A 13151-nucleotide genomic window follows, 5' to 3' on the forward strand; every position below is an offset into this window, starting at 1 on the left:
CGGAACTTTAATTTCCTTTATTTTCCTTGTGCATACTCCTAATTTGCCTCTAAGCGTTGCAATACGTGAATTTAAAAGCTTTTCGACTACAGCGGCTGTCTCAATCTCCTCATCCATCATTTAATACAGGCCACAAATACTAGCAGCTCTTTTAGCATTTAAACGCACAATCCAAACCTCTGTTTGTCTGTTTGTTTACATGCATTTACTCAAACATTCAATCCGACCCTTTCCACCGCAGGAACTTTCCCCAGGAACTAGGAACTTTGGGCTGGTACTCGGTGTGTTTACACCGCATATTTATTTCCCCATCTGAAAGTCCCTGCTGGCGAGGTATTACTTTTTCAAAGTTCAGGAACTTTCGGGGGTGGGACTTGTGAGCTGAACATGCTGATTGGTTGTGTTCACGCCGTATTTTGATTGGATGACTCCACGCAGCATTTAATTTTAACCGCCATTAAAATCTATTGCGGTTCGTGGATTCGTGCAGTAAGAGTGTCTGTCTGCATAAAAAAACGGCCGCTGGACCGACGACGAGGTTCAGGCTTTATTAAGCGTATTAGTGGAAGAGGAAATTTTCTGCGCGTTCGTCCCAGGCATCTCACGGTCAATGTCCACCATAGCTGATAACATATTTTATATCTAGCATTACGAGCTTTCTGAACACGCTTTAGTATCAGTGCTCGTCTCTTTTCTGCCATTTTGTTTATTACCTCGTTAGTAAACCAATAGATCACAAACAACTGCAGCACAGCTTGAATCTACTCCATACTTATTATAAATGTGGCGCTCAAAACTGATTACTGTCCGTGGCCGACTGGGAGGAGCAGTCGTGCGCAGTTTACACAATCTTCCCGTTACTTTAGACCGCGGTGTAAACGCAGAAAGCAACCGGTCTGGGGCAAAAAAAGTTCCTGGGACCAATTTCTGGGTAATTTCGGTGTAAACTCGGCTTAAGATTCATTGATCAGTTGTGCTGCTTGTTTACACTCTCGTACTCACAGCTGATGCGTTGTTTATTCATAAATCGCCTCCATTCATTTCGGCTGTGAACAGCACAGCTTCCAAGATTTCTTGAGAAGATAATTCATAGTACAGTCCTTTCGATCTCGTCGATCGATCTCTAGTGCGAGTTTTCTTCAATAATTGTTGAGGCTTATCTTCTTTAAAAATGTATTTAGCACTTTGAGGTTAGCGGAGGAGTCTCTCCCGATACAGAGGTCCATAAAGCATGCACGGAGATGCAGTCATAACAACAAAAAGTTGCGGTTTATTGATCACAATCTCCGGTTTACATTCAAGCAAATACAATGGGGATTTTGCAGGCTTTCCTACTTACATAGCATGTAGAGGTTGTTATGGAAATTTTACTTTTTAATGAGTTCTTTTGCTTTTGTATGGGTACAACTTTTATTAACGTTGAAGATTCATTTTTACTCATGAGCATTTAAAGGAATATAATCATATAAGCAAAAAGCACATTATTAAAGATATAAAACCAAGCTTTTAGAAGTATAAAGTTAGGACAAACTTTCAGGAACGAAATGTTCTCTGAGTCATGTGAAGGCTGACAATATGTGTGTGCTCAGTTTCGATCAGCACACGAGATCTGTAGCAGGAAACTTTTTGCTGACATGACAAGTTGTTCTGTCTGATAGAAATAGTGTTGGACATGAGATCATGAGCACATGAGACCATGAGCTAAGAAGTCTGGGTTTAAGGTAACAAAAGGTTTTTTACACAGGATGTGTTAGGGTATATAACATTGGCGAAAGGGACTAGCCTTCGCCTTCTCATGTCAGATGCTCTCTGCGTGAGAAAGCCATGGGCCTTCTCATATCAGACGCTGTCTGTGTGGGAACGTCTTATTTCATGCATGAAATAAAATACTTTGTTTAATCTTTTGAGAATCGACTTTGTCTCCTTCATCCAGGTTTTTGAATATTGATCATTTCCACAACAAGGTCTGTAATTTTTATCATAGGTACACTTCAACCGTGAGAGACGGAATCTAAAACAAAAATCCAGAAAATCACATTGTATTATTTTTAAATAATTAATTTGCATTTTATTGCATGACACAAGTATTTGATGCATCAGAAAAACCTTTGTTTGCAATTACAGAGATCATAGTTTCCTGTAGTTCTTAACCAGGTTGTAGTTCTTATGTGGTTTCTCCACTGTATGGATCTTCATGTGTCGCTTCAGGTTCCTTTTAATAGAGAAACTCTTCCCGCACTGATCACACGTGTGCGGCTTCTCTCCAGTGTGGATCATCTCATGTGTTTTCAGATTTGCTGATTGACTGAATCTCTTGTCACAGTGTGAACACTTGTAAGGTTTCTCTCCAGTGTGGATCCTCTCATGTGTTTTCAGAGATGATGAGTGACTGAATCTCTCGTCACAGTGTGAACACTTGTAAGGTTTCTCTCCAGTGTGGATCATCTCATGTGATTTCAGATATGATGATTGACTGAATCTCTTGTCACAGTGTGAACACTTGTAAGGTTTCTCTCCAGTGTGGATCATCTCATGTGATTTCAGATATGATGATCGACTGAATCTCTCGTCACAGTGTGAACACTTGTACGGTTTTTCTCCAGTGTGGTTCATCTCATGTAATTTCAGAGATGATGATTGACGGAATCTCTTGTCACAGTGTGAACACTTGTAAGGTTTTTCTCCAGTGTGGTTCATCTCATGTGTTTTCAGATTTGCTGATTGACTGAATCTCTTGTCACAGTGTGAACACTTGTAAGGTTTCTCTCCAGTGTGGATCCTCTCATGTGTTTTCAGAGATGATGAGTGACTGAATCTCTCGTCACAGTGTGAACACTTGTAAGGTTTCTCTCCAGTGTGGATCATCTCATGTGATTTCAGATATGATGATTGACTGAATCTCTTGTCACAGTGTGAACACTTGTAAGGTTTCTCTCCAGTGTGGATCATCTCATGTGATTTCAGATATGATGATCGACTGAATCTCTCGTCACAGTGTGAACACTTGTAAGGTTTCTCTCCAGTGTGGATCATCTCATGTGATCTCAGATGTGATGATCGACTGAATCTCTCGTCACAGTGTGAACACTTGTAAGGTTTTTCTCCAGTGTGAATTCTCTGGTGCAGTTTTAAATTGCCCGCTGTAGTAAAAGTCTTCTCACACTCAAAGCACATGTACTCTCTCACACCAGTGTGAGTTTTCTCATGTCTATGTAAATATGGCAGCCGTGAAAAACTCTTTCCACACACAGAACATGAATGCGGCTTCTCCTTCATATGAATTGTCAGGTGTGTCTTCAGGACTGATGCACAGAGAAATGTTTTGCCGCATTGATCACATGAGAACGGCTTCTCTCCGGTGTGGATCATCATGTGAAGATTAAGGGATGATGATTGACTGAAACTCTTCCCGCACTGATCACATGAGAACGGCTTCTCTCCGGTGTGGATCCTCATGTGAAGATTAAGGTTTGATGATTGACTGAAACTCTTCCCGCACTGATCACATGTGAACGGCTTCTCTCCGGTGTGGATCCTCATGTGAAGATTAAGGGATGATGATTGACTGAAACTCTTCCCGCATTGATCACATGTGAACGGCTTCTCTCCGGTGTGGATCCTCATGTGAAGATTAAGGTTTGATGATTGACTGAAACTCTTCCCGCATTGATCACATGTGAACGGCTTTTCTCCGGTGTGGATCCTCATGTGAACATCAAGACATCGTTTGGTTGTGAAACTGTTCCCACACTGAGTGCAGGTGAAAGATTTCTTGGCTCTTTTCTTTAAACATTTATTTTTAGTCTGTTTAGTCTTTGAGCGACTCAAAGGTTTTTCTCCAGGTTGGACATGATGTTCCTCCTCCACTTCTCTCAGTTCTTCACTCTCCTTCTTCACTTCTCTCAGTTCTTCACTCTCCTCCTTCACTTCTCTCAGTTCTTCACTCTCCTCCACTTCTCTCAGTTCTTCACTCTCCTCCTTCACTTCTCTCAGTTCTTCACTCTCCTCCTCCACTCCTCTCAGTTCTTCACTCTCCTCCTTCACTTCTCTCAGTTCTTCACTCTCCTCCTCCACTTCTCTCAGTTCTTCACTCTCCTTCACTTCTCTCAGCTCTTCACTCTCCTCCTCCACTTCTCTCAGTTCTTCACTCTCCTCCTTCACTTCTCTCAGTTCTTCACTCTCCTCCTCCACTTCTCTCAGTTCTTCACTCTCCTCCTCCACTTCTCTCAGTTCTTCACTCTCCTCCTTCACTTCTCTCAGTTCTTCACTCTCCTCCTCCACTCCTCTCAGTTCTTCACTCTCCTCCTTCACTTCTCTCAGTTCTTCACTCTCCTCCTCCACTTCTCTCAGTTCTTCACTCTCCTTCACTTCTCTCAGTTCTTCACTCTCCTCCTCCACTTCTCTCAGTTCTTCACTCTCCTCCTCCACTTCACTCAGTTCTTCACTCTTCTCCTTCACTTCTCTCAGCTCTTCACTCTCCTCCACTTCCATCAGGTCTAAAATCAAAGAAAAAATAAATTTTTAGTACATCAAAATAATTATCTCCAAAGAGAGAAATATAAAGTGAAAGGACATGAAAGTGAGCCCTGATGCAATGGTAGAAAGTAGACAACTGTTATAATAAATTATGATAATTTCATGCCTTTTTATAATTTGATTATATGTCCTTGAAACTTTCCATGAATGAGGGAAATTTATCTTCCAATTATTATTTTTAAAACATTATAGGCACAGATCCCATGTTTCTTTAGCAAGAACTATTAAATATATTTGGTAAATTACACAATTATCTAACATATTAACATTCAAATATACAATACTGCCATGTTTTGACAGCAACTTTGAGATTGATATTTATTTTACTAAAAACGTTTTAATTATTAATGGCCGTTAACACCAGACTTTTCCTTCATAGACTTCCATTCATGCGCATGTGAAAGTGGGACACCAGAAACACAAGCTCAAGTGAACAACCCTGTGAGAAATAACAAGCATTTAGCATTCAAGTGGCATTGTTTATTTTTATTATTATTATTATACGTTCAATTTATGTTTGTGAAAAAGCTGCCACAGAATGTGACGTCATTTCACGAACATTGCAGTGTCTTTAACTAGTTTTAAATGAACATGTTAGTCCTACATGTTTCACTCAACACTGTTACTCCTGACATGATTTTCCTCTTTTCAAAAACAGAGCATTTCTTAAAAGTGTGACACTCAGGAAGTGACATCATCTGGGCTCTTTCTGACGCATGATGGGAAGACAATAAAATAATCTCAGTCCATTTTACACAAACTGTATGTAACCCAGGTCACTGACTAAATTAAAAGTAATTATAATTATTTTATTTTTATTATTGGGAATATTCAATTGAATTAATCAATGAATAATACTATTGATTAGCATTACCAAACATGGACGTTTTATTATTATTTTAATTAATACTGTGAAGCTGCTTTGATACAATCTGTATTGTGAAAAGCGCTATACAAATATTCTTGACTTGACTATTAATATCTGTTTAGTATTAATAACAAAAGAACACAGATAAGTAATTAAGTTTTATATTATATTACCAGAGTAAATCTAGAAAAAGAAATTGGCCAAAGACAGATTTGATTGGATGAGATCGGAGGTTAGTCCCGCCTCCTGGAAGTGAGTTCGTTTTTACAGCGCGAAGAAACCAAAACGAGAGCAGCAGAGAGTGTGACTAATGAGAAAAAGAGGCAGATTGTCGCTAGACAGTGCATCGTGTTCATAACTCCTGAAAGACAATCGAAATAATCTAAAAATAGATTTTAGTGAAAATTATCCTTAGAAGTCACAAAGAGGGAAAAGTTAAAAACCCACATTAAAAGAAGACTGAAACCATCTAGATTAAGGCCAAACCAAAAGAAAACTATTTTATTTTTCTCTTTCACTTACTTTTTCCTTGGTGAGTACCATTTTTGCTATTATAGGCTATATATATCAAGTGGTTTTGAAATATGGAAAGTTATCATTTGAAATGTGACAGACATGCATCTAAAGACGGTGATTTAATCTATATTTTCATGTGTGGTGGCAATTTTATGATATTCATTGATCTTTAGTAAAATATAGATGATTCAAAGAATGTCACATGTGTGTCTCTCACTTGTAGTGAGAGAAGATTCTGTTTATGTACCTGGGGAGGCAGAAAGGGGAGACACTCCAGAGAACAGACGAACAAGGACCTCTGACCTAGATGTCAGAAGGCCATTTGGTGCAGGGGGTGCTTAGTGGGCCAACTAGTGATGAATCTAAACTAGTGTTATGGCTTCCTTGTCTATGGAAAACTACTGGATGGAAAACTACTGAATGGAATACTACTGGGAGGAAGGCTCTGGCAGGAAGAAGGCCTTGAAACTGAGATTAAAGCTGGTTCAGTCTGTCTGGGGGTGTGTCACTCTTCTGCACAGGGTAACAACTGTGTATTAGACTGCTCCTATTCTTGCAAGAATAAATACTTCTCTATTTATAATTTGACTCATTAGAGAGTGTCTCTTACGCAGTGATGTTTGTTTGATTCATTTTTGCCACAACAATTTGGTGTCAGAATAGTGGGATTCCCTGGACGTGCCTCCTGGATCTGAGATCGGACGGTGTTTGGCCACCTGGACCGAGTAAGTTCCAGCTCTACCTCGTAAACTTGAGAGAGAGAGGCCGGCCGATGTCAGAGCCGGGAGAGTCGACCACTGGGATCTAAAGAACCCGCAAGTGGCATGAAACAGCATCTCTGGGTAAGGTAATTAAATTCAGTTTAATTGGGGGAAAGAGTGAAATTGAACCATATTGACTGAGGGCTTTTTCTGTGGTACGTAATCTGAGATTAATTGAGATCTATTTATAGATCAAGAAATTTCAAACAGATATGAGGGAAAATAATCTGAGATTAATTGAGGTCTGTGACAGATCAATAAATGTCATACAGATAGGTAACCTGAAAACTAATTGTTCCACCACGGAGCAAATTATTTTTGGGTGCTGAGGCTAATTAGGGGGAACCAAGACAATCGTAACAGATTTTTTGGTAAACCGTAATTAGGAGGGCACTGATAGTGCAACCCGACCGATTTGGGTTAAAAGAAAAATCGGGTCTGTGTGGGACGCCTAACAGATCAGGAAAACGCGCGTTGAAGAGAAATCCACAGAGAACAGAGAAGCAGCCAGTATGGGGATGTCTCAAAAGCAAGCTTGCGAAATTTGTTACACCAGTTTTGTCAAATGAGATCAAAATTAGGGGCAGAAATGTATGATATTGAGCGCCACAAGATTAAAGATGGTGCGGGAATCAGTTGAACAGAGCAGTGAGAAACAAAAGTTGTTGTGTCTGCGTTCAACGTGTGTAAAAATGTGAAAAGACAATGAGTTGTTGGCTTGAAGCAGATAAAAGATAACGGAGTCGATGTAGAATGTTTTTCCATATAGTAAGATTGAATATAACTGATAAAAGGGTTTTTATTTTTCAAGACATTAGATGTCAGAAGATTTTTTTGTAACAAGAGTTGAAGTAGCAAGCAGCAATAAGGCTGTCTTTGTGAGGGATTGAGATGCGAGTAATATGATATTTTTGGTTTCTGTAAAAACAGTAGAGATAAGTGGGACTGAGACAGTAACGATAATACTTGTTGAATCTGCAGACTAACCATTTTGAGAAGAAAACTGTAGAAAATTTATGTTATGAAAATAACATTTCTGATAAAATGTATGGAACTATTTATGAACGCCTGTTAAGTCAGACTAAGAAATGGTATGAAAGGGGGGAAGCGAAATAAAACTAAAATTCTCGAAATTTAATCTTAACCGTTCTATTTCATCAGATACGATCTGTAAACAGTGTAAAATGTAAAATACCGAACTTGTCCTTTAAGCAAAATGGGGAACAATTCTATATTTTAGTGGTAAAATAAAGAGTGAAATTATGTTTATTTTTAGTTTGACAACCATTGTCTTTTGAACCAAAACCTAATTTTGAAAAATACATTGTCTGTTTTATAAAGGAAATTATGGGTCGGGGATAATTTCCCTGGACAAGTGTTAAAGTTAAACAGAAACTTTGTGAAAACAACTTAGAAACAATTCATGCATTTCCGTGCAGTTTATGAAAATGAATGTTCTACCAATAATAATGACGAAGATTATGATATGGCTATTGATTGAATCCGCCACTGGTGGACTGTAAAAGAATACAGAGAACTGCTTATCAGCTCTGTTTACATTCCTGATTGGGACACACCGCTTCAAGTGTGTGCAGTAAGTTGAAGCTGTTAGAAAGCTCACGGTGATCGAACTATAAGCAAGGGGACAGAGAGATCGAACTATAGGCAAGGGGACAGAGAATGTTTTAATTGTGGTCAGCGGGGTCATTTAGCAGTAACTGTAAATGCCCACTCAGAAAGGTGTAAAAGAAAGTTGATGGAATGTGAAAGTGACGTGTATTAATGTGGGTTTGAAAGTAGAACAGGATTTGAAGACGATATTAAAGTTTTCGTCTGAGAAAGAACTAAGAATGTGAATGCAGTGCTAAGGAAAGTGAAAAGTGCAAGTAAATGAAAGAGAAAAGAAAGTTGATAGATGGAAGTCGTAAGTAGATTGAAATAGAAAATAAAGTTGATAGATGGAAGTCGTAAGAAGATTGAAAGACAAAAAAAGAAAGTTGAAAGATTTAAGTCATAAGGAAATCCTTTTTTTATATATACTTTTTATTTATTTATTTTTGACAAGAAAAAATTTAAATAAAAGACAGACAGACAGACCAAGGGACATCAGGCAAAATCATCGTGATTAACAGAAATGCTCAACATCCTATGAAACAAGAATTGCTTAATATCATATGAAACAAGAATTGCTCAACATCATATGAAACAATAAGAGCTCAACATCATATGAAACAAGAAAGGAGAAAAGAGAAAGGGAAAACAATAAATAAATAAATAAAGGCTTATACCTCTCAATTTGTATTCAGATAAGATATCCATTTTTCCCAATATGTTTCACATTTCTTTCGGGCATGTCTTAAAGAAAAAGTCAAATGTTCCATAACATAAATTTCCCTAACTATTTCTATCCATTCAGCAATTGTCGGGGAATCTTTACTCAGCCATTTCCTAGTTATTGCTTTCTTGCTACCCGCTAAAAGTATTTGTAGTAAATATCTATCTACCTTTCTCAGCCCTGTAGGTAGGTTTCCTAAATATATAACACTGAAATTAGACTCGAGTCCTGAGCCGACTATTGACTTTATTGCCTTCACCACCTCTGTCCAATACAAAGAAATAATAGGGCATTCCCAAAAGATATGAAAGGGACCAGCAGACATATTACCGCACATTCTCCAACACTGACCATGTTCAGAATTGTTACTCTAAGATTCTTTATAACTCCTAATATAAAAAAGTCATGTAGTGGCGGTTTTATGATATTCATTGATCTTTAGTAAAATATAGATGATTCAAAGAATGTCACATGTGTGACTCTCACTTGTTAGTGTGAGAAGATTCTGTTTATGTACCTGGGGAGGCAGAAGGGGGAGACACTCCAGAGAACAGACGAACAGGGACCTCTGACCTAGATGTCAGAAGGCCATTTGGTGAAGGAGGGCTTAGTCTATGGAAAACTACTGGTAGGATGGCTCTGGCAGAAGACGGCCTTGGAACGGAGATAAAAGCTGGTTCAGTCTGTCTGGGGGTGTGTCACTCTTCTGCACAGGGTAACAACTGTGTATTAGACTGCTCCTATTCTTGCAAGAATAAATACTTCTATTTTATAATTTGACTCTGAGTGTCTCTTACGCAGTGATGTTTGTTCGATGAATTTTTGCCACAACAATTTGGTGTCAGAATAGTGGGATTCCTTGGACGATGCCTCCTGGACCTGAGATCGGACGGTGTTTGGCCACCTGGACTGAGTAAGTTCCAGCTCTACCTCGTAAACTTAAGAGAGAGAGGCCGGCCGATGTCAGAGCCCGGGAGGATCGGACACTGGAATCAAAAAGAACTCGAGGTGGCTCAGAACAACACATCTCTGGGTAATGTATAATTAAATTCAGTTTAATTGGGGGAAGAGTGAAATTGAACCATATTGGCTGAGAACTGTTTTCTGTGGTACGTAATCTGAAATTAATTGAGATCTACGTACAGATCAAGATATTTCAAACAGATACGAGGAAAATAATCTAAAATTAATTGAGGTCTGTGACAGAACAAGATATTTCAAGCAGATAAATAATCTGGAATTAATTGAGAACTGTGACAGACCAAGACATTTCATACAGATAGGTACCTGGAAATGAATTGTTCCACCACGGAGCGAACTATTTTTGGGTGCTGAAGCTAATTAGGGGAAACCAAGACAATCGTAACAGATTTGTTGGTAAACCGTAATTAGGAGGACACTAATAGTGACACTAATAGTGTAACCCGTCCGATTTGGGTTAAAAGAAAGATCGGGTTTGTCGGGGACGCTTGACAAATAAAGAGAACGCGCGTAAAAGAGAAATCCACAGAGAACAGAGAAGCGGCTAATATGGGGAAGTCTCAAAAGCAAGCTTGCGAAATTTGGTACACCGGTGTTTTGTCAAATGAGATAAAATTAAGGGCAGAAATGTATGTAAAAATGGGAAAAGACAATGTCAAGTGTGAAAATGTATGATGTTATTGAGCACCACAAGATTAAAGATGGTGCGGGAATCAGTTGAACAGAGCAGTGAGAAACAGAAAGGTTGTTGTGTCTGCGTTCAACGTGTGTAAAAGTGTGAAAAGACAATGAGTTGTTGGCTTGATGTATTGCCATATAGTAAGATTGAATATAACTGATAAAAGGGTTTTTATTTTTCATCCATTAGATGGATGCATGACATTAGATGTGAGAAGATTTTGTTTGTAACAAAAGTTGAAGTAGCAAGCAGCAATAAGGCTGTCTTTGTGAAGGATTGAGATTTGAGTAATATGATATTTTGGTTTCTGTAAAAACAGTAGAGATAAGTGGGACTGAGATAGTAATGATAATAGTTGTTGAATCGGCAGACTAACCATTTTGAGAAGAAAACAACTGTAGATTATGAAAATAACATTTCTGATAAAATGTATGGAACTATATATGAACGGCTGTTAAATCAGATTAAGAAATGGTATGAAAAGTGAGGTTCAGATTAAAAATAATAATGATAAGGTATTGAGTATGATTAACAGGGATTAACATGATATAAAGATAATGAATGTTTCATTAAGCAAAATGGGGAACAATTCTATATTTTAGTGGTAAAATAATGATTGAAATTATGTTTATTTTTGGTTTGACCATTGTCTTTTGAACCTAAAGACTCCAGCTATGCTGGGAGTACAGCAACAGCGCGTGCTTATTCAGCCGGCTTCCGGATATTAGATGTGTACTTTCTATTGTAATCAGTGTTGTTGATGATAATAACGAATTAGAGAAATGTAAAGACATATTTTGGAATTCAAGAATGTAAAATGTCGGATATTTTGTTGATATTAAGTCATTGAGAGAAAAAAAAAAGAAAAAAAAGACAGTCTGTTTTATAAAGGAAATTATGGGTCGGGGATAATTTTCCCTGGACAAGTGTTAAAGTTAAACAGAAACTTTTTGAAGCCTGCTTAGAAAACAATTTATGCATTTCCGTGCAGAAAAATTAATGTTCTGCCAAAAATAATGATAAAATAATGATTTGGCTAGTGTGATAGAATCCGCCACTGGTGGACTGTTAGAAGAATAGAGAGAACTGCTTATCAGCTCTGTTTACAAACTGATTGGAACACACTGCTTCAAGTGTGTGCAGTAAGTTGGAGCTGTTAGAAGGGGACAGAGAATGTTTTAATTTTGGTCAGCTGCGTTTAGCAGTAACTGAAAATGACCACTCAGAAAGGTGTAAAAGAAAGTTGATGGAATGTGAAAGTGACGTGTATTAATGTGGGTTTGAAAGTAGAACAGGATTTGAAGACGATATTAAAGTTTTCGTCTGAGAAAGAACTAAGAATGTGAATGCAGTGCTAAGGAAAGTGAAAAGTGCAAGTAAATGAAAAGAAAGTTGAAAAGAAAGTTGATAGATGGAAGTCGTAAGTAGATTGAAAGAGAAAAGAAAGTTGAAAGATTTAAGTCGTAAGGAAATTCTTTTAAAAGGAAAAAAGTAAAGATACCAGTAAATGTAAAATTACGGATAAGAAAAATATTTGTAAAAGTAAAGATAACTAAAAAGATGATTGTCTTTTAATGAAACGTTATTGAGAACTAGAATATTTATTTGTATTTAAGATCAAATAAGTAGAAGTAGCACTGGGTTGCTAAATGTAAAAAACAATTTTGTAGAAATGGATCTGATTAAACAAACAGCTTGGAAATTGACCATGAAGCTAGAAGCTGATGTTTTGGTTTCAAAAGATAAGATTGGGACTTGACTGAAACTGTATGACAGTCTCAATATGAGTGGAATTTGTAATGTTTAAATTCCCTGTACGAGGTAAAAGACAACTATAAAATAATTTTTATATTGAAAACGTATGTAAAATTCTGGCAAAGGCTAGAATTAAAAGATAAAGTAGATAAAGGTGAGAATGTTTAGTATGACAAAAAGTGTACCAAGTCCTGAAGGCCTCAGAGTCTGTCTCTCATTCAATGTCAGAAGGCTGTTATCTTAGCCTGTCATGACGATAAGCTATTTATAGTAAAGTTTCAGTTGAAAATTATAGCATAATGAGATGTAAAACTGAAGTCTTTAAAATAATAATGTAGACCTGAATGACAGAAGTGACATTTTTGTACTTGTTATTTTAGGACCAGTAACGTATTTGTCTGATCTTAGCCTTCACCATGACACAGGACCTATGACCATGCTATAGATGTACACTGAATAGATGGATGTGAATAATGTTCACTGAGATCTCGTTGATTCAGACAGGTCTAACAGATTTGAGTGATTAAATACTGTTGTTATTAACCTGTCTCCCTTAACATTTATTAGGCATGCAGTCCAGATGGAGCTGACTCTTAAATGTGCCTTTCCTAAGCTCCAGAAAGCAGCTGAGTTCTGTTGAAGGAAACTGATTGTGTGATGCGAGCGGGTCCAAGTGTGTACGTGGCTACTCAAAGACGAATAGATCTTCCTGGCCAGGGG

The 13151-nt window shown here is 37.8% G+C and overlaps 1 protein-coding gene across 2 annotated transcripts in view; it reads right to left on the minus strand.

Moving 5' to 3' along the window:
- Positions 1-1257: 1257 nt before the first annotated feature.
- The window catches only part of LOC307006071 (uncharacterized protein), a 49339-nt gene continuing 37445 nt past the window's right edge, over positions 1258-13151 (minus strand). For both annotated transcript variants that reach the window (XM_079626695.1, XM_079626696.1), the window contains exon 3: positions 1258-4496. In XM_079626695.1, the coding sequence (XP_079482821.1) occupies positions 2128-4496 (2369 nt within the window). In that variant the 3' untranslated portion in view covers positions 1258-2127. The remainder of the gene's footprint in view (positions 4497-13151) is intronic.

Source organism: Phoxinus phoxinus (assembly GCF_949152265.1).
Source record: "Phoxinus phoxinus genome assembly, chromosome: 1".
Taxonomy (NCBI): Eukaryota; Metazoa; Chordata; class Actinopteri; order Cypriniformes; family Leuciscidae; genus Phoxinus; species Phoxinus phoxinus.